Genomic DNA, 22,152 nt, shown 5'->3' on the forward strand with positions numbered 1-22,152 from the left:
ATCCGGGACTTGGTTTTATGGTTCCGAGTGGCGGGCGCTCACTCGTTGGCGCCGGGACGCAAGGTCTCCAGCCGCCCCCGCCGTGAGGCACCCGATCGTCAGGTCTGTCAGCCCTCGGAACAAGCCGCGGGGCAACAACTGGTGGGTGGCGGGGTAGAGGCGAGGCAGATCACAGAAACATCATAAAGACTAGAGTACAGCAAAGATATGTTGATGAGAAGCGTATTTGTACGTCAAACACAAACGTAATCAGGGAGAAAATACGTTCGTGGTAAAACGTAATTGAGAATGCATTTTAGTTTTGGGGGAACGTAATTTTTAGGAGACAGGACTGCACCGCCATTACATTTTTCCTCTCGCGCACCCCCTAGAGGCAGCTCGCGCACCCCCAGGGGTGACCCTCTTGAGTTTGACTTAATTATTCAGGTTTTTCATTTAATTTGTCACCCATCTGTAAGTGTCCAAGTCCTGTCATCCACAGCCTGAAGAGTCATTTATTCCCATCAGCATCATATATTCTCCATTAGTCATTTTGAGGAATCTCTTTTTTAAACTGTTGTTTCTGTATGTAGCCAGACAGCAATTCAGTCTCAGTGACTATATTGAAAAGAAGGAGCACTTTATTGGTTACAGTGATTTTTCAAAAAGTCAGTTCACCAAAATTACAGCAGACATTTCTCCTTCTTACCTTGAGCTATGCATATACCGGTAGTTGTTTTTTTTCAGTGAGGTTTTAAGATAGAGATTTCTGCCTCCACTCCAATACAATACAATGAAGGTGAATCAAGGAAAAGTTGCATTTAAAAAACTCATTAGCAGCCTATAAACAAAATGTCCATATCCAGTGTATTGTATTAGAGTGGCAGCAGACATTTCATATGTAGTTATCTCAAAACCTTGGCAAATAAACCAAAACCAGCTGCAAGAAAAAACAGCATACGGGTTAAATGGAAGAAAAAAAATGATACGGGGGAACTGAACTGAAGATAACAAAACTAGCAATCAGGTTGATAAAAGACATAAGCAGAATGGAAAGATTTACAAGTGTTTTTCAACAGCTGCATCTAAACAAGCAACATGAATGAGTCTGACATGTGGAGAGACTAACAGACACAAACACTGTTGATAGAGCTCAGCTGAGTCACCAACAGGGAAGCTAAAGAGTGCTGGAGGCCACTCCGCAGACTGACCACTGGCAACATTAATCAAGCATCTGTTATTGTCCAGTTTGCCAAGGTGGTCTACCTCCATGGACACAGAGGGGAGTAAGGCTCATCCAGATGCTGCTGTCACACATCAAAGGTCAAAGGTTGTGTTTTATTCAAGCTCTACCAGCAGGTCTCCCTCTCCCACCGTCTCCCCTGGCTTACAGTGGACACTCTTAACCTGGAGGGCAAACGCACAGTTAAAAATGAAAACATGAAAGGCCCATACATATAGAATATTATTATTTTCCTTGTTTCGATTTGATAAACATGTGCCTATGACCTCATGATTATTTATCAATAATGCTCCCAATAACTGCACCAGCAATTGTGGACTGGGTCATTATTCAAATCGGTAAACTAGTCACTGACAATAATAACAACAGTACCGCCACTGTTTTTATATTGTTACCTTTGCTTGCCTGGCAGCAGTCAAACTGTTCTGCATCTTCATGGCTTCGATCACACAGATCTCCTGACCCTCTGCAACCTACACACACACACACACACACACACACACACACACACACACACACACACACACACACACACACACACACACACACACACACACACACACACACACACACACACACACACACACACACACACACACACACACACACACACACACACACACACACACACACACACACACTAATGTTCGCCGTTTGTCTCTCAGTACAATAAAACATAACTGAATCAAAAGCTTATCATGGCACAAACAACCACTGCTCACTCAACTTAGATTTGGCTGACCAAGGGGGCAGAGGTTACGTATTGCAGCACATGTACTACAGATGGACACAAGAAAATACCACCCATATGTGAAAGTTAAACACGTCACTCCAAAACCATGAGTTTGCTGCAATGACAACCTCAACTCTTCTGGTTTCAGACTTTCCACTATATTTTGGAAACTGACTGTAGGATTTGTTCCCATTCAGCCAAAAGAGCATTAGGGCTGCATTCACACCAAATCAGCCATTGCGGCGATTAGCGCAACATTGTGCGAGAGTGTCACTTAAATGGCCCAAATGAGTGACACTCAATTTCATTGGGCCATTGATCGCCAGTTATATGATCAGCCGCCGCAGCATGACATCAGCTTCTCTAAAACTTAATTCCGTTTCTAATTTTCGCAGCAAGATGCTGCATTTTTTTCCCGCTATCCTGCGGCCCCCACCGCCGCAGTCATAAGGCACTACCCACAGGAGAGGACTGGCGTTTTGGCTGCAACAACCTTAGTGAGGGACAATACTGATAAGGTCAGTATTTCAGCGTTTTTTTAACTGGGAAAACCATTTCTTTATGAAGTTGGCTTTGTGCATGTTGAAACAGGACAGGGACAAACCAAAACTGCTGAGAAACACTATTGTCTAAAATGTCACTGTATACTGTTGCATCAGTATGTCTATGAAATAGTCTGCAACTAGGAATTTCAGTTTGTTGAGTCGCTCCTGTAATATCAGGTGAAGTGGATAAAGATTTCCCAGGCAGTGACATGACTTCCGTAGATCTTGTCTGCAGGTGTGAAGTAAACCTCTACATGTTGGGATGTGTTACCGTATCTCCAGGCTTGACGGACACAGCCACCACTGTGCCTGGCATCGGTGAACGCAGGAGGCTGCTGGTGTCTTCTGGAACTTTTTCTGGCATGTAGGAGTTTAACTCGGCAGCCAACTTTGACAGAACACGAACCTTAAACTACATAAAAATACCCAGTATAAGAAACACAGGAAAGAGGTTTCTTGTACTGATCAAGTGGAAATGCTATCTATTAAAGTGAAGACAAAACCGCAGGGAGTGTTTACAGGTCTTGGCGAGGAAAAGGTAGAATTTATTGTCTTTCTTTCAATACACAATATTCAGTATACAGGGAACTAAATTGAGTTTATTACAGTGCTACAGATTACACACTAAAAGAAGACTTGATCCCTTTGTGGCTGCAGAGAAAGCTGTGTGAAGTCTGATAAATGTCCTCAAGTGAAAGTGATGTCACCCGAGTGTTGGTTAGGGGCATTGAACATTGGGAATTCAGTTCTTACATACAATCACATCCACGGGTCTCTTGGAGAATTTATTCATGTTAATTAAGGTTTGCTTCGATTGTCCATCAATAAAATGTACAAAATACTGCAAGCAAAGTACATGTATTTATCTTGTGTGATATTCGCTGACTGTAAATAAAATAAAGCACTGGAAATGTTTCGTTAAAATACTTCTATTTATAAGTAATGTCTTATCTGTTGGACTTCTGGATCCAATGACTTACTTTCAGGTCAAAATGACCACGTTTCTTCTCTATGTGGGAGCTCACTACACTCTATCACACAGGCTGCTGTCGCTAGTTCTCAATCTATCTCAGCGGGCTATTGTATAAAGTGTGATTGTGTAGTTGCAGATCTGTGTAGACATGCAACCTTACCGCTGTGCCCAGGTACTGTAGGACAATCTTTCCTGAAGCATCTCTGGACAGACACTAAAACAAAAAACTAAATATCAGCTGCCCTGCTTCTGTAGTGTCGAGAATTTTGTAATCTCTGGTGATTTTTTAGCTCTTACTGTGTGCTTAGTGTGAGGTAAAAACGATATGATAAAATTATATAATTCAACAACCTGAACCTGTGTGTGTTACCTGTAGCATCCTGTGTGTGCCGTTGATGGTGAGTGGCAGCAGTGGGGAGGCCAGGTTCCACTGTCCACTGACTTCCACCTTACCTCCATCCACCTCCACCTAAAGACACAAACACAGATTATTTTGTGCGATGGCTCAGACTCATCACCCAGAGACAGTGACATCCTGTTGCAAATCTACACAGGGTCTGTTTTAATACATGATGCTAATGCGTCACAGCTTGAAGGTTTTTTCCCTATTTTTCCAGTAGAAAATGCTTCAGGGACACACTGTTGTCAGCCAAAGATATTGATATACCTCATTTGTTCATGGAAAGACATTAAATACTCACAGTATAAACGTTTCCTGATTTGGTCACCTCCACAGAATGGCGTCCCTTGTCCAGCTCCACACAAAGCTCCCAATGGCTACATTCCACAGGAGTGGAAAACACCCTGCAAAACACACACACCAGTGTCATCTAGTTGAATGACACCTTATATGTGGTATTCTGTCTCTTATTTGTCATTTCCTCAATTGAACTGGAAGTTGTTCTGCACCGAGCTCTTATTGCTGCTCTGAGGAGCGAGGAGGGATCTCTGAGGAGCCATGAGCGAGGACGCACAAGATCAGCCTTCCAGGAAGCGTTTTGACGGCCGACACACAGGGGGTGCGTCGGCCGTTGTTCATCAGTTATTTGATTGGACGCTGCAGCTGATCGGATTGATCAGATTGTTCTCAACATCACTTTCATACCAGGGTGAAGACAGATCAAAGACTAAACTCTAGTTTTATATTTGATTCGTTTTCTGATTCACCATCTGCTTTAAATATATGCTTATTGTAGACTGAACAACAAAAGGCCCACAAACAACTTTCTTCATTTATTAGAAAGATTTCTCTTTTCTTGATCTGATATCAACCTCAATCACTTTTATTATGGATACAATTAAAGTCGTTGAGAGCTGGAGAGAAGAAACACTTTTTACATAATTTATCATCATTTCATTGAGAGGCTGATCATTCCTGAGTGTCAGGTTTGATGAGTTACCATCAATTATCATTATCATTTAAATTTAACCTGAAACATGGAGCCTAACACATTAATTCCAGTGTTCAAGAGAAACCATAATCATATTCTGGGTTATTTAATAATTATAGTCAAAATTACTTAGTACTTGACTATGTTACCACTTGTTTCTAGTTTCTGGGTGGTGATGAACAATTTCGTTTGTCAGCCAAATATTCCACTATCTTCAATAAGTAAAACTTGATTATTTCTAAAGACATAATAAAAACAAAAAGTGGACTATCTACTGATTTGCCAGTTTGACATCTTGCACCACCTGCATCTGCTGCTAATTCAACCGTCTACTACAGCCTGTGTAGTGTAGGGCAGCTGTGTAGTGAGAGAACTCAAGAATGTGCAAAACTCCACAGAGTAACTTGATTGGCAGACAAAACTTGTACATAGCGGTTTCCATACTCTCTGCAGCCAGTGTACTAAGATAACTTTTGAGGGAAGGAGCTCCACTCTGCAACACAACTGTACAATTGTGAGTGTTTTCCTGGTTCCCAAAACACAAATGGAGCCATATGGCTCCAAAAGGTGAAAGTCAAGAGAAGCACAATGCAATTCTGTCCTTTGTTAAGTCCCAAGTACACCCTATATTTTTTACTTTTTAGTAATCTCTTATCGAAATACGTTTGCTCCTGCATCTTGTGAATATGGTATTTGTATTGTTAAATGCAGATGTGATAATGTGGTGAGGCTCTATGAATACACTGCATTTTTCAGGAAATGGTTCACTGACTGTAATGAGCGTGTTGTGCCCTTGTAGCCCCAACGACATCGAGCTTGCTGGACTCCTCACCTCAGGTTACCCAGGACCTTCTGTGAACGGAGCTGAGCAGTGATGTAGAGCGCTGCTGCCGTGGCCAACAGCTCCCTGCGTTGGTCTTCCTTCAGCTGGTGACCCTTAAAGCCATCGGGGTAAACCTCCAGCAAGAAGTTGGTGCTGATGTCACCAGAGATAAACCGGGGGTGGGTGATGATTTCCCGCAGGAGGGGAATGTTGTGGGTCACACCTGGAGAGAAGATCACCAAACTTCTTTACAGAAAGAAAAATAAGCTAATATCCAATTTAAGTGTGTGTGAGCGCTGACATTTATTGTGAAAATCTGTTGTGTACCTCTGACAACATAGTTATCCAGAGCGTCCTCCATCCTGGCAAGAGCTTCAGCTCGCGTAGCTCCATAGGTAACCAACTATTGATAGATACCAGAGGAAATGATTGCACCACAAACCCTTGTGGAATTCTGTAATCTACTTTGTTGTTGTAACCATCTGTTCCTAAAATAAGAATTATTTACAAAAGCATTATACATTCAATACATCACTAACCTTAGAGATCATGGGATCATAGTAGATGCTGATGTCACTTCCCTCCTCGATTCCACTGTCTACACGGACCTGACAGAGCAAGGAGCAGACGAGAAACTATTGGCAGGACACTTGCCAGTCACTCAGGGAGACAGTCAGGGAGACTGAGTGGATTGTGTGTGAGGAGGATATCATTTGAAAAAGAAATAAGGTAAAACTTCAAACTACAGTATCTGAGAGAGGGTTGAGAGCTCTTCTCTGATGCAGCTCTAATTTGTTGTGTAGGTTGTGGTGGTCTGTTACACAAACATCTTGCCCTGTAAAGCTTTATGTCCTGTGTCTCACTCACACGCGCACACACACTTACATTGCTGAGGTTGAGTGGCTCTTGATATTGAGACAGTCGTCCAATGGAGGGAAGACCAAAAGACTTGTAAGGATCCTAACGGAACAAACAAGAATAACGGTGGACAAATGGAGAACTCTACTACTGTGGCTCAGTAGTAGAGCGGGTCGTCCTTCAATGAGAGGATCGGCGGTCCCCGGCTACGCTAGTCCATGTCACATGAATGGGACATGGACTAGAAAAGCGCTATACAAGTGCAAGTCCATTTAATATTTACATAAGATATGATATGTCACCTAATAAGTCATTATAAAATGCTTTACGATGTGTAATGCTTATTGCTAAATAAGCATTGTGAATATTTATGACTGCTTATAACTATAATTTGACTGTGCTACAAGCAGTTCATAACACAACGTATGTTAATAATACATTTTAGACAGATTGTTACCAAGACGTCTTCTACAAACACCACAATTATTACATCTTGCACAGACCTCAGCGTAGACTCGACTCTCAATGGCCCAGCCGTTTATTGGGATATCTTTCTGTTTGTGATGCAGTTGGTAACCCTTGGCAACCCTGATCATCTGCTCAACCAGGTCCAGGCCAGTAATACACTCTGTAATTGGATGCTCCACCTGAGGTCAAAGGTTAAACACAGAAGATACAGTTTCTAGAAGCACATTTGTAGTGTGCTTGTTAAGCATGAAACCCTAGGAAGCCTTACTGGCACAACTTAAAGTCTTCATCAGCAGATGGAGTTTGCCCAGTTCTCATGGATTTAGTTAAAAACTCCATGCACTGATGATGACTTGAGATGTGGCTGAAAGCTCAGGAAAAGCTTGTAAATATAACTTAAGTTTGTTATTCTCTTGGAGCACAGCTGGGAACCTTTGTTGCATGTTGTTCCCCAGCTCTCGCTACACTCAATTCCTGTCATCTCTTTAATAAAAGCCACACAATGGCCCAAACATATACATGAAAATAATATTATACATCTCCCTATTATGTACATTGTGAAATGTGTTTGGGCATCAGGGTTGTGGGAAATATACCGGCTAACTTCACATTAAATGTCATTCAAAACAGTGCAATAAAAATGATCATTTTGAAGCGGCCTAGTAGCTACTAACCTGAATGGCTACAGGGCATTCCACATAAAGACATCGTCCACGGTTTAATTCAATGTCATGGCCCTCGATCTACCCTCGTCTCCCGTCTCAGCTTCACTGTCAATGGTCACACAAGTTGGCCGACGGATGTTACTTGTTAAGCTCTTCTAAACACACCATCTTTATCCAAACTCATTGCCACTGGAAGGTGTAGCGCTCGGCAGACTGACTTCAGCTGCAGGTTCCTTCGGTGACAATATGAACACAGCACTCTCCTGATAGGTACGAAGTCCACAAGCCATGTGGTGGTCCCCCTGGACTCCACATGAGAAACATACAAAAGGTGGCAAATGCTGACCATCCTTCCCTCACTGCAGTCAGACCTGGCATATTGGAAAACCATATTGGTGTTACTGTTCTGTGGTTGGCCACAATACTATGCTGCAGACTTAATGTGTCATGTGGGTCTGCCCCATAAATGAGTGAAAAAATGAGTCCCACACTTGTCCAGATGTTGTGGGACAGGATTGGGAAGGTGGATCTGTTTGCCTCATGAGAGAACGCAAAATGTTCACTGTGCTTCTCCATAAATACACGAGACCACCCTCCACTAAGAGTGGATGCATTCTCTCACCGACCTTGGCCTGGAGATCTCCTTTACGCATTTCCCACAGCTCCTCTGATTGCTCATCTTTTAGCACGTATTCAGGAAGAGAATTTAACGGTCATTCTGGTCATTCACCAGAATGCACAATACCTCGTGGCCCTCCCATGGCACAGAGATGCACAGTCACAGCTGCAGTTAGGATTGTGCTCTAATTCCACTCTGGAATTGCACATGCACACACGCAGACACACCTGTAGTCGTGTGTTCATCTCCAGGAAGAAGAAGTTCTTTTTAGAATCCACCAGGAACTCCACGGTGCCAGCAGAGGAGTACTGCACGGCCTTGGCCAGCAGCACTGCCTGCTCGCCCATCGCCCGCCGTGTCACTGGGTCCAGGAAAGTACTGGAGAGGACACAACACTAGACACTCAGACTCACATCAGTGGTGCGAATGGCGAGTCTAACATTCCACATCTTGACATTCAACAAACCCATCTTATTTAGATACATACTGAAAACTCACAAGTGTAAGAATCGTAATGCTGAATATTGTGTGGGTGGCTGGGCTGCAATGATGTACGAGGTAGATGCAGAAGACTTACAAAATGAAATAACATTGTCGAACAATCACTCTTTTAGGCCTAGGCTAGGGCATCAGCTTACTATTTCATATACGAAACATTTACATTTTAATTCTGATTCACCTTAACAAATAAAACTAATACTTAAAAAAAAAAAACATTCACCACATACCGACCAATGCTGGCGAGGCAATTAAGGATGTTACTAAGTGTTTTTAGGCATTTGCTATAAAACTTTTCAAACTCAACATTAACATTCTAAATGGGCACTTTGTATTTCCTGTCCATGTACTGGCTAACAATGAAAAGGTCTTCTGTCTAAATGATACTCTGTAGTGACACACTAATACATCTACATCCTGTAAAAGACAGAAGTTATCTAATGAGGTGTGAAAACCCTGAAATGCACATATTCATATATCAATCTTAATGACTCAGCCATATATTAGAGAACATAAAGGGAATTAAAACAGATGAACTGAAATCCAAGTAAACAGATAGAAATTCAGCTCTGAATGATTGGAAGTCACCTTTATCAAACTACTAGAAGATAATGTGTTAACCTTAACCCTATGCAGCTGCTTTAGTTCTCTAAACCACACACATTCATGCAGATAGACGAGCCTCAGACATATAGCTTCATAAGCCTACTATCTAATCTTGGGCTGGGCAATATGGAGAAAAGCAAATATGAAAATATTTTTTGTAATTAACTTGATATTGTTGACCATTGGTACTTTTACAAAATATTATATACTAATATTGCTTTCACAAGAATGGGGCGGGCGGGCGGACGGACAGATGTACGTACAGACGGACGTACAACCTGAAAATATAGTGCGTCCAGCCATGGCTTTCGCAGGTGCAGCGGTAAAGAACATGGTAAATGGACTGTACTTGTATAGCGCCTTTTCTAGTCTTCCAACCACTCAAAGCGCTTTAACACAACATCATTCACCCATTCACACACTGATGACAGGGACCACCATACAAGGTGCCAAAAATGTCGTCACTTCATCATTTCATCCTATCGGTCATATAGGTGTGTAATTGTCATAATTACCATATGAATTCTTGAGTTGTGGCCAAAAACATGTATTGTGAGGTCACAGTGACCTTTGACCAGCAAAATCGAATCAGTTCATCATTGAGTCCAAGTGGACGTTTGTGCCAAATTTCATGTTCATGAGAATGGGATGGACCTACGGATGGATGGACAACCCAAAACCATAAACATAATCATTTTTTTTTAAAGGCAAAAGAGCAAATACAGTTTCTCACTAACCTGGGGGCTTCTTCCACCACCTTCTGGTTCCTCCTCTGGATGGAGCATTCTCTCTCATTCAACCACAGAGCATTACCATGTCTATCTGCCAGTACCTACAACACAAACAGCATTCTATGGTTCTCTCTGGTGAAGGACAGGCGATAGGAATTTAATGAGTCATTTTTATCTTTTGACTTTTTTGTTACAATAGCTTTTTTGAAACAGCAAGTTTTACATTTATTGACATTCATGTCAATGAAGTGTAATAATTAAAACCATACGTCCTGATCACACTCAGATTGACAGATATTCAATGTTGAATATCAGACATCTGTGTGCATGTGTGTTATACCTGTATCTCAATGTGTCTGGGGTTGTCTATGAACTTCTCAATGAGCAGCCTGTCGTCTCCAAAGCTGGATGCTGCCTCCTGGGAAGAGAACCGGAAGCCTTCCCTGTAACAGAACACATCCACACAAAAGCTGCATCAGAAATAAAGGTCGCAAATACAAACATCAGTCTTCCCAGTGGTCTGTAGTCATGTAAAGTAGACATAGAAACAAGGTCTCTAATGATAACAGCAGTAAGAAAGAAAAGTAGCTGAGGTCTTGGAATCAGGACTAAACAGTGAAGCAGCAGGGAGTTGATGAAGATGATTAACAAGCCTAAGATGTAACTGTAGAAATAGCATAAGGAGAGTAAACTGAAGTTGTTGAATTAGAAGCATTTCAATCAACAGTTAAAGTAAAAAAAAAGCTGCAGGAGAAGTTATTGTATTTGGTTGTTGCCATTGTGCTATTATTTTAAATAGAAGGTTTTGCAGTAGTATCTGAGCTTTAGTAGTTTAAGTCATTCTAGTAGCACATACAGTAATTGTAGAAGTAAATTAACTCCTCATCTTTTTTCTTAAAGCATTATCATGAATAAAGTTGTCAAAAAGAAGTAAATGTTGGGTAGATTGACAGAAAGAGGTAAACAAAACCTAGTCTCCTCATCATTCCAAGAAACCCTCATTCCTTTCCCTCCTCCTCCTGCAGATGCTTTGATCATCACGGGATAGCCTGGCAACAACACAAAGATAAAGCATCACCACAACTGTAAAGGTGCATGTTTACCTTCTTTTAACCACATACATTTGACCAGAAGTACCTCCAGCAATAAGATGTGACATGAACATCAAAGTAGGCTACTAGACAGTCAACAAGAATACATCCAACAATGCAAAATAAGCTAGTGTCAGACAGCTGTAATACTTGCCAATAGAGTTCCAGTTTGAATCCAACGTTTAAATCCATTTGTAAGGGACATTTATGTAATGGCAGTTTCGGTATTTTAATGATTTCTACAACAGTTATCCCTAAAGGAATGATTGGGAAATGTACTTCTTTGTCACAGAAAAAATGAGAGAAGTTAGCCACAACAGGAGTCTCTATCATTCAGCGGTAAAATTAGTCAATGAAAGTTGCAATGTGTGTGTGTGTATCTTGCCATTTTATTCCTGCAATTCGGAATATTACAGGAACTCGTTTGGTACCATGTCTCCAGCACAAACATATGGTAAATGGAAGGCTTTCCACACATGGAAACAAATCGATGTGCAAGTTGCACATAATGTAGATCCCTGTAATTAAACTTATTCATGTTTTCAGAAAACTGTATACAAAACTGTATAAAAGAAACCAAACTTTTCTTTTGTAACAAAGAACAAGTACATTTGCCAATCATTCTGCTACAGAAAAACAAGTTGTAGAAATTGCCTTGACTGCGAATGTATGTAGAGTAAAGGGAAAACAGTTGCATTAAAAGAACTGAGTGGGATTCTGCTCTGTCTCACACACACACACATACTACATACATATTACATTACATTACAGTCATTTAGCAGACTTTTATCCAAAGCGACTTACAATTCAGATTCTATCACAATTCTACACCGTAGGCACAGCTACAGGAGCAATTTTGGGGTTAAGTGTCTTGCTCAAGGACACATCGACAAGCAACTAGTGGAGCCTGAACCGGGGATCGAACCACCGATCCTCTGATTGAAGGCCCTGCTATCCACTTCTCCACAGTCGCCCATACATATACATGTATACGGATGCATACATATATACACACACACACATATTTTACACTGCCAGTGTGTGGAGAAGTGATGACATACCAATGTCCTGTGAGATCTTCACAGCTTCCTCAGCAGTCTGACACAGAGAGAGGCTTATGGTTACTGAAGATGAACCAAAGCATTACTGACAACTATGGTCTCATCCCTGCTTTGAACTGGCTCGTCAACATTCTGTGAGTAAAGCTTAACTTGATGGTTTCAAATATGAAGCACTCATGTTTCTAGATTAAACGGTCATTGTGTAGTGTTATTCTATTGGATCACTCAGGTTGTGAGGAGATGTAGAATACTGAAATATAATATTATATTAACACTGGACTTGCATAGTGGATTCGTCAGGAAACAGGAACTCGTCTTGTTTGGGACTCATCTACATTAAGCGTTATTAGCATGTGATGACTGTTGGTGTTTTTCTAAATTTGTTGTTTCTGGTAAAAAAATGTTTTGTGTATGGGTTAAAAGACAAAATGTATTATTGTTGATACAGGACACAGTTAACCATACTTTTGGTAATGCCCATTACTGTCCATAAACAATAATACGGATTTTTACAAATGAATGAATAAGGAAGAGTGGCCATGAACATTCCTCTCCTGCACTTGTTCTTGTTGCATACATGCATTTCTCTGTGTATATATGTGTGTGTGTGTCCGAACCTTGACGACTCCATCGTATCCTGGGATGGTGTTGACCTTAGCAGCCTTAGCGATCAGCTTGCTCTCAATTTTATCTCCCATTGCCTGGATAGCGTGAGTGTCTGGACCAATGAATGCCACGCCCTCTGCTGCCTAACAACAAAACAATAACACCATGAAAGTTACCATGTCTGATTTTTGTGGCTCAGGAGACAAACGGAAAATCTATCATCCACCTTCCTAAAACAAGATGAAACAGAATACTGTTGTTTTTTAGCCCATATTTTTGTTACTACTATTGGAATTACAAGTCAAATTTGAGCCTGGTCATTTCAAGCAACAGCTCAGCATTTTGGTAAATACATATGTGCTTTTGTGTCAGAGAGTGAAATGAAAATTTCAACATCAATCTCATGTCTCTGTGTAGTACAGCTACACTGTGCTCCAGGCAAAAATGCTAAAACTATTCCTTGAAACACAAATGCATAAACTTTTATTTTCCACATTCAATATTAATAAAAAGTGATGATCTGACTGGAGGTGTAGTTTCCAACTAAATAACTGTGGTGGACCTTGAGCTGAGATCGAGTTGTCCCACGTGCTGATCCCAAGGTCAAAAATGAACTTCTATACTCAACTGCTGCTATATCTTTGTGAAAATATATAGGAGCTGTTCAAATACCCATTATTACCCAGTTAGCATGACAGCTTCAGTAAATACACTTTAAGTGCATCAAAGCATGGTATACTTGTTACAACTCAAAAAGCTACTGCTTACATTGTAATGACAGAGTCACCATGGATGTGTTTACAACGGTATAGCTGAGCTACGTCACTATAATATAATCTCACCACGCTTACTCTCCAAAGTAATGCAAGTCTCCAAATCCCCAAGTCCAAGAAGAGACAAACCCAGTGTCCGTGTGTGTGTGTGTGTGTGTGTGTGTGTGTGTGTGAAAATAAGTGTGTGCCCGATTCTGTGTAATACTCACTAGTCGCTTTGCAAACTCTTTGTTTTCAGAGAGAAACCCATAGCCAGGATGTACCTTTATAGAGAAAAAAATAAAAACTTGATTTGATTTGTTTCAAAGGCCTTTAAACACAAAGTTATAGCTTCTAGCTCATAAAATCATGGTTGTATTCTATAAATAAAAAAATGGAGAGAAGTATTTGGCACCACCAGCTGCTAACGGTGCATTAAGTGAACCTCTTGACACAGCTCTGTGTGTCATCGTTATCTTGATGAGCATGTGTAGTAAGTACACAAAATGTACTGCATGCATGCTGTTGGGCTCTGACCATATCGCTTAAACATGTGCTGTGGACAAAGAGAATCAGGCCTTCACTTTGTCGAGCAAAGGGTTCATCCTGATTTGTAGTTGATAAGAGCAAAGGGATTTCACACTAGGGTGTGAATTTCCCCCCCCCCAAATAACCATGGTAACAGCGGCAATCTCATTGGCCGAAGGCCAAGAGACCCCAGGACCCCTGTGGTTCAACCACTGTCCAACAAACGTGCCTGCAGATCACACCTCCTTGCTTTTTTCCAACTCTCCCTCCGGGGTTAACAGGAGGCACACACCGCTCTCTTCGCCCGGACCCCCCCCCCCCCCCCCCCCGTCCAGGCCACAGAGAATCCAGCTTTTTCCCTCCGGGGTTAACAGGAGGCACACCACGCTCTCTTCGATCGGACACCCCCGTCCAGGCCACAGAAGAACCAGCTTTTACCCTTCGACCTCCGTCGAACAGGGAGCACACAACCGCTCTCTTCGCCCGGACCCCCCCGTCCAGGCCACAGAGAATCCAGTTTTCCCCGCCAGCGCAACGCTGGCCACGAGGAAACAACGGCCCTCAAATACTCAAACCCTGACAAGCCATTTCGCTGGACGAAACAGCCCGCGATAACGAATCCGCTTCAGCGATCCGTTCTCTGCTTTCGCTTTTCTTTTTATTTTGTGCACAAACCGGCACAGAGGGGCCCGACGAAGCCTCGCTCCTCTCGTGACCGAGGATTCCCGGCAAGACGCGCAGACACGTAGTCTCATCCGAAGTTAACTGTTCTCCCTGCAGCGAGTACAGACCGGACCTGCGTTTGCTCCAGAGCCACGGCAACGGACCGAAGCCGCACCAGCAAAAGCCGTGCGAGACACAGCGCCCGCTACCAGCCGCGCTGCAAGCAGCCTGCCCCCCCCCCCTTTTCCAACGAGGAAAAAGGGCCAACTCTTCCACGAACACTCTTCCCTTGCTCCAAAGCATCTCAAAGTAAGAGTTCTTGGCATTTGGGCATAGCTTAGCTTAAATTAACTTAAGTTTAATTCAGGCCATTCATTTATATGTTGATATTCCCGTGTTTTTGTGTGTTTAAATTACTGTCGCGTGATATCGAGATATTGCGCAATCATTACGGACCAGAGAAGTTCCGTTGTATTGGTGTACTGCTATGACTGTTTCTTTGGGATTATTTTCATTCATTGTCTTCCACTCCGTGTGGAAGTTCTCTCTTCATTAACTCGACGAGTGAGCTGAGGTGCGTGGCTTATCACGGCATAAGTTACCGGCAGTTCAAAGACGACAGCGGTATATTTATGCATGATAGAACCAGCAATCAGGCTCCCTACCACATCGCACGCCGAAGCGTGATTCACTTCGAGTTCTCGCTCCTTTTTCTCTTTCCTCCTCTCACGTAACACGCACACACACAGCTCCTAGCTCTACACCTGAGAAACCCCGTTGAAACGATCGCCTCACATCACGTGCTGCCCAGGCACACGTGATTACATACAGCAGCCTAACTGCCATTTTGTCCGAGTCCCTCGACTCCGCCACCTTTGTAGTTTTTAGCTGTAGTTCTTAAGGCCCCTCCCCTTTTGGCCAGCGTCACTCGACGCCGCCATCTTTGTAGTCTCTAGCTGAAGCTGTAAGACTCCCCCTCCTTTTCACCCACAGACCCACACACACACACACACACAGACATACACTCTCATCCATTTTATTCATTCTTTAGTTTAGGCATATAAAATTGTATGATAACGTTTGTTGGTTGCAATATTAATTGATTTGATCATTTATTATTTTGATTCAATAAACTCTGTTATACTTTCAGGAGCAGTCGTCTGTGATTACTTGTGCATGTGTATTTGATAAGACTGTATGTAGTAGCCTGTGCTCGAACTTAAAACCTTCACTGTCACTGAATGTATAGTCATACGCAGACTATTGACATTATGAGTGACTACTAATTATGAGACTTAGTTTTATCGTTTGGTTATTGGTCCCTGTTCGCAGGGTGGTGCCCCGTTGTTATTAATAATCATTAATAATTGTTACATACATCAATAATTCTATTGATGTCAAGAATTCAGTTTCTTAAATGCTGATAACCCAAACACGCTCCTTTAGTTCCCAACAATGCTGTTTACCACAGTCACATAATGTAGGAAGAGCCATGTAAAAAGCTTACAGCTTGTGCTCCAGTCACTCTGACGGCATCCATGATGGCGTCCATGTTCAAGTAGCTCTTACTGGTAGGGGCGGGGCCAATACACACTGCTTCATTAGCCATCTTTACATGAACCTAGACACACACATACACCGAGAAGTTGAATTCAGATGTTAGCTTAGCAGTAGAAAGGGAGATGAAGACACACTTAGAACAAAGCTACCACATAGTCCCATTGTCTGTCTATGAGTCACAAAAGAAAATCAAGACATTTTAAACTCAGTTTTCAGTCCACAAACACCGAGGCTTAAAAAGGAGTAGATGCTGGCAAGAATGAACCCAGATGGTGACTCACAGCACTGGAGTCGACATCACTGTGAACAGCTACAGTCTGGATGCCCATCTTGTGACAGGTCTTCATCACCTGATGGAAAAACACTCAACATTAACACGTCACTCAAGGATCAATGCCAAATACAGTGCAGTGATTTATATTGATGGCTACTGGTTGCTAAGAACAAAAGCAGAAAAAAAGCAGCAAAAGCACAGCTTGTGATAAAAAGTGTTCAAAACTCTGCACTACTGAGTTTTCTTTACAAGCTTCATCTGCGGTGGTCAAGCTCCAGTGAGTGTATGTCTTCAACTGTAAACCAATAACAGCTTGAGTTGGATTTCATTTACAGGACATATATTTGTGTCAGTCAATCTTACCCTGCAGGCAATCTCTCCTCTGTTGGCAATAAGGATCTTATCAAAAGTCTGTGGAGGGAAACAGCAGACGGATTGTTGATCATTTACACAACAAGGAGGTCACTCCTCCTATTTGTCATTAATAACACTTTCTTTACCGTCTAACTCGTGAACATATCATTTCGTTTCAAAAATGACACCCGTACTTATCAATATCTACCCACATCTTGCCATACAACTATTTGTACATTTTTCCTCAGTGTCAACATCTGCTTGTTGAATACATCAATGGTTACAGTCAAACAGGGAGAAGGCCTTACCGTTTCATTGGGACTGTAGACAGTGGAGTATTGAGCGTTAGGCTGCACTGCACAGCATCTGGTCCGGAATGACGCATACTGCAAAACACAGAGATACACAATATTAGGCTACTGTATCATTTCATTTAATTCACTGTTAAGATCACTTAGGGTAGTTGTAAGTGGTATGTGTTAGGTTATACGATTAAATAAACTCCATTTCTGAGGAATTTGGTGTATCAATTCCTTTATTCATTTCTATGTCAGAGTAAAATGTGTTGCAAGAAAATCAACCTGTATTTTCAGCAGGATCAGGCTGGGCAATGGTACATCAAGCTTTATTTTCTGGTTAAATATAAAGCAAATTGATACAATGAATAATTATACAATGGTCAGTCTCGAGCCTTTGTTTGATCTCATTCTGTGTTGGAAGACTTAACCACAATCACTAATCAAGGCGCATGCTGCTTCAAGTGTGCGCAAAGACATGCAGCTTACTTGTCAATTGAATGGCTACAGACCCCTGCTGCTTCTACAAGCGTTATTGGTAAAAGTTATTTATGTACTTAACTCAGCACACAGTGGCCTTAAAACTATTTTAACAGTGGGTTTGCACTTTTTGACGCAGTTACTACAAACACACAACGACCTAACAATAGAACTGATCATTTTAAAACCATGCTACTGTGAGTTAGAATTCAAGTGTATTCTGTCTACCATTCCGGATATCCTCGCCTGTGAACCAGACGGATCTGTGAGCTCATGGCTTATTTGCTCGGTCAGATGCGTCTGGTCCCCGTCCACTTTGGACAGATTTCCAGCAAATCTGACCGATTTAACTAATATGGGGTGTGTTTGAGACAATGACTGTACAGAGGAACACTGTTCATCTATTTTCGAAAACAACCAAGATGGTTGCAGTTGATGTGAAACTGTTGCAGAGCAAATAAAACATAAGCTCAGTGATTTGTCTGGTTCCCTGGCAAAGTAAAAACATATTTTATCTTCAAATTCTGCTGCGAAAAACGGCAACACTCACTCACAGACATATTGACGCTGCAACATCACAGCTCATCATCTCTGCATGCTGTAGTCGGTTTGCATTTTCCCATCACTCTGCACTAGTCGACGTTTCTTTCATTTAATTGGTTGTAGGTCTATTCAATAGTGCGCTACAGGAATGAGTCCTAAAACCCCAAAATGAATGGCCTTCTTTTTAAATTCCGGTTCCCTCATCAAGCCAAGAGGTTTTCTGAATAGGTTTTTGGTTACATGCCTGAAAATAAGGTCTGGGGTTAACACAAGTTTACCAGATTTGAAAGTTTTTTTCTATGACATGAGATGCAACACAAATAGCCCACTCGTGAGTTTTTTACGTGTCATAAAAAAGGCAGTTGCTTAACAAGTGATGAGATTATGAGACAATGAGACTAAATCTAGTCACTAGAACACCAGTCCGCCATTAATTTAGTAACAATGTAAAGTCATGTGACCGTGGTGTAGCTTGTTTATAACTAAACATAACCTTTTTACTTCTGGCAATCGCCATGAAAGTGGTGTAAATTTGTGGAGATTATCTTGCTGAACAAAACATGCAAGTATCATAAACATTTTGATTGTAAAAAAAAGTGCAGGGATCACAAACAAACATACGTCATCGCTGTACTCTAATGTGCCCAGAAGCATCTTGGTCTATGCCCGTTGATAACACCCCTTGGAAAGTTTCAGACAAATTTAGCCTGGTGATGTCAGGACACAGGAATCCATTGTTTTCCACTGATTTCTGTCCAACATGAAAAATCTACCAACCTTGAGGAAATGACCAACTCATATCAAGACAGAAGCAAAGTGGTTTGTACAGAACAGTACAGATGTAGTTTTTAAACCATTTAAAGATCCTTTATTCATTTACAATGTAGAAAATAGCGTGAAAAAAAGCTCAGACAATGACTGCTGACCAAGTGCCTTGGTCAGCATGCAGGCTCAGTGTTAGAACGAAAAATCCATGCAAGGATTCTGAGTGTAAACCATTTAGATTTACTTTTGCTGCAAAATTTTACCAAAAACAAGTGGCTACCAGGGGCCCAAAGATCATTTTGGCTTGGGGGGCCCCTAGCGGGCTGTGACCTTCGAGGACACAAAAAAACAACAACTTTGCAGCCGCAGTCTGGACCCATTAACGCAGTCCAGCGGGGTCTTGCGAAGGCAACTAAAATGCAATAACAATGGATTCAACAGGATAAAATAAATGTTCCATCATACCATGACATAGCTTTATACACCCGTTTGGAGCACAGCGCGTCTGCGCGAGATAACGTCAAAGTCACACCTGATTTAACGTCATTCTCTTTCTGACTAAAGAAATGCCACACTTTTATTGACTTCAAGTTAAGCTTTAAATAAACAACTGTTCAACAACGTCAGCAGCGTGGCTGTATTTCTTTTTACCTCATATAAAGAAGTTCTAGGTCTGTGTTATCATTATGCATGTTCCATCAAGGACTGTCCTCTCGGTAGTGGACTTTAGCAAGTCATGGACTATGCCAACATTTGTTATGTACGTCGCGTGCTGATAGTAAACACACAACTGTTCAATGAGCTCGCGCTCTGCGCCGTCCCTCTGAGCAGCTCACCTTTACAGCTAACAGCAGTCTGTTCAGTGATGGAGGGAGCCTGTGCGCCGCCATGTTGCCAAACTGTGACGGACAACGACACACACCGACGTGATGACGTACTTTACAGAGACCTGAGTGGTTGAGAGAGAGAGGCGTCAATGCCGTTCACATTTTTTTCCCTCTCAACTTTATTGAAAAGCTTCATTTGACATACCTGCAAAAATAATAAAAAAATTGAAACACGACAGTCATACTCCCGAAGTTTTGGATATGGATTTTCTGTGAAGAAACAAGATTCCTTGAATTTAATGTGGGCGATAATTTTTGGAAGAATAAGTTAACTCAAAATGTGAAGTCTACTGCTTTGTATTATAATAGTGGCATTTTAGGGACTAAAGTCCTGTTTAATAGAAAAAAAGTATTATAAAGGGTATTCATATTTTTGAATCTTATTTAAGGATTCAAGGATAATTTATTGCAATTATGCAACAATAAAATTCAGTAAAACAACAAACACATGACAAACAAAAAAACAGTGGTGCGTTCCTGTAGTGCATTTTTTAAATTTGCATCATAAGGAATGTAAACAGCAGCAACAAAAACAATTTTCTGGGCAGATAATATGGCCGACATCTTCACATTAAAAATTAAACATGAGGAAAAAACAAAACAACTTTGTCCATCATCATCTTTAACTGTGTCCTGCTGTCCGCCCGTAAAGTGGAGCTTGATCCGGGATGAACGATGGATCCAGGTCTCTGTGACGATGTGGGCTCAACAGTCACCGACCTCCCGCTGCTTTCATCCATTTTATTTTTCTGCGTCTGGACATCAGACAGCCAGGAGCATGCTGGGTAGTGGAGTAGCCTCAGGTCCCAGCTGGGTTAGCTAATCTTCCACCTAAACTCTCCTCCCTCTCCTCCCTGGGGCAGTTTAAGGAAGGTTAAGTGGGCAATGCCTGTTCAGAATCATTGTTCCATTCTGACTACATTTTTCCAAACCCTTTCTCCTGAGAAAAATGCCAATATTAGCTTCTTTTTTTTTCAATGCCAAAAAAAAGATACATTTTAAATCTCATTCATATTGGGTTTGTAGCCCTGAATACAATTTCAAATGTAAGCCTGTCAAGATTTTAAAAAATAAATGTGTGTTGGAATGCACAATAGTTTGTAAAGCACCTTTCTTGTCTTCCGACCACTCAAAGGGCTTTACATGACTTGTCATCATTCACCCATTCACACTCATTCATACAGTGACGACAGAGGCTACCATGCAATGTGGCACTCAGCTAATTCACCCATGGAAGACGATTCGCTCTTCCTCTGGCCCGCCCCTAGTGACTGTTGTGGCCCTGTTATATTGTAACATATATATTGTAATACTATCAACAGCCCCTCGGTCTCTCCTGTTGCAGTCATAGTTTCTCTTTGCATTACAAGAAACACAAGGTTATGTTACTTTTTTCACCAGAAACAAGTTGTTGGTACATCTCAAGTTAAACTCAGTGTCAGATGTTCAGAGTAATCAATTGTTTCCTGCATATTTGATTAAACTGATTCGTTGTCAATTAAAATATATGAACCTGAAAATGAGCACAATAATTCACTTTTAACATTGTAAATTTCCATTTGACTTCTCCTCCAGACTAAATTGACCATGGTAGCAAAACAAATATTCCTAATAGATACATGTGGGGACACTTTGCTCTCTGGAGTCAAAGAGACATTTTATTGCTCCAATAGTGTCTCTACACAGTTAAAACTGTATTTGTTTCTCTTGTTTTATTTGATTGGTTTTAAGAGTCCCGAAAAAGTAAAAAAAATATCCAGTAATGAAAAAAAGAACAAAGCTAAGACTGAAAGAAAGTCTGTAAACATAACTTTGCATTGCAGAAACATTGTTACTGTTTGTTTTCCTCTGCTGTTAGTCATCTCATGATCATGCAGATTTATCTTGTGACCCATTGTGAGGGTCCTGCCCCTCAGGTTAGGAACTTTACGAATCCACACTGAATTTAATACTCTTAATCTCTTAAAAACTCAAAGAGTCGGCTCTCCACGGTATGTCCAAGAGGTGTTTACGCTCAGGTCCAAGTGCAGAGTGAGCGATCAGAACATTCTGAGGCCTCAAGTAACCTTGGGTGGGTCCGTTTCCATGGCATTCAGTGACGCGTGCGTGTGTGAGTGCGTGCGTGCGATTAGCCAAGACAGAGAGAAATATGAATTATTT

At 41.5% G+C, this 22,152-nt stretch overlaps 1 protein-coding gene across 3 annotated transcripts; it reads right to left on the minus strand.

Annotated features, from left to right (window-relative positions):
* Positions 1-610: 610 nt before the first annotated feature.
* On the minus strand, positions 611-20,007 carry pcca (propionyl-CoA carboxylase subunit alpha). 3 transcript variants are annotated; one of them, XM_079280475.1, is made up of 24 exons: positions 19,942-19,999; positions 17,603-17,653; positions 17,330-17,407; positions 17,031-17,078; positions 16,675-16,743; positions 16,341-16,454; positions 13,873-13,926; positions 12,902-13,033; positions 12,285-12,321; positions 11,103-11,181; positions 10,473-10,575; positions 10,139-10,233; positions 8,525-8,675; positions 7,049-7,192; positions 6,573-6,647; positions 6,227-6,295; positions 6,015-6,090; positions 5,697-5,910; positions 4,175-4,277; positions 3,844-3,942; positions 3,634-3,687; positions 2,772-2,912; positions 1,618-1,695; positions 611-1,386 (listed from the first exon to the last, which is right to left on the minus strand). In XM_079280475.1, the coding sequence occupies exons 1-24, from the start codon at positions 19,993-19,995 to the stop codon at positions 1,318-1,320; spliced, it is 2,187 nt and encodes a 728-aa protein (XP_079136601.1). In that variant the 5' UTR covers positions 19,996-19,999; the 3' UTR covers positions 611-1,317. The 3 variants fall into 3 exon arrangements, with proteins under 3 accessions (XP_079136601.1, XP_079136602.1, XP_079136603.1); XM_079280476.1 differs by lacking the exon at positions 17,603-17,653 and having other exon boundaries at positions 19,942-20,007; XM_079280477.1 differs by lacking the exon at positions 3,634-3,687.
* Between the last annotated feature and the right edge of the window lie 2,145 nt (positions 20,008-22,152).

Source organism: Melanostigma gelatinosum (genome assembly GCF_949748355.1).
Source record: "Melanostigma gelatinosum genome assembly, chromosome: 12".
In the NCBI taxonomy this organism is placed as follows: Eukaryota; Metazoa; Chordata; class Actinopteri; order Perciformes; family Zoarcidae; genus Melanostigma; species Melanostigma gelatinosum.

Bases quoted from the DNA above. Each gene is read 5' to 3' on its own strand.
- pcca (XM_079280475.1), bottom strand. From the start codon at position 19,995: ATGGCGGCGCACAGGCTCCCTCCATCACTGAACAGACTGCTGTTAGCT. The intron at 6,648-7,048 runs GTCTGTGCAAGA...TTGTTCCGTTAG, and splicing joins AGAGTCGAGTCTACGCTGAG to GATCCTTACAAGTCTTTTGG. The intron at 6,091-6,226 runs GTTAGTGATGTA...ATCTATCAATAG, and splicing joins ATGATCCCATGATCTCTAAG to TTGGTTACCTATGGAGCTAC.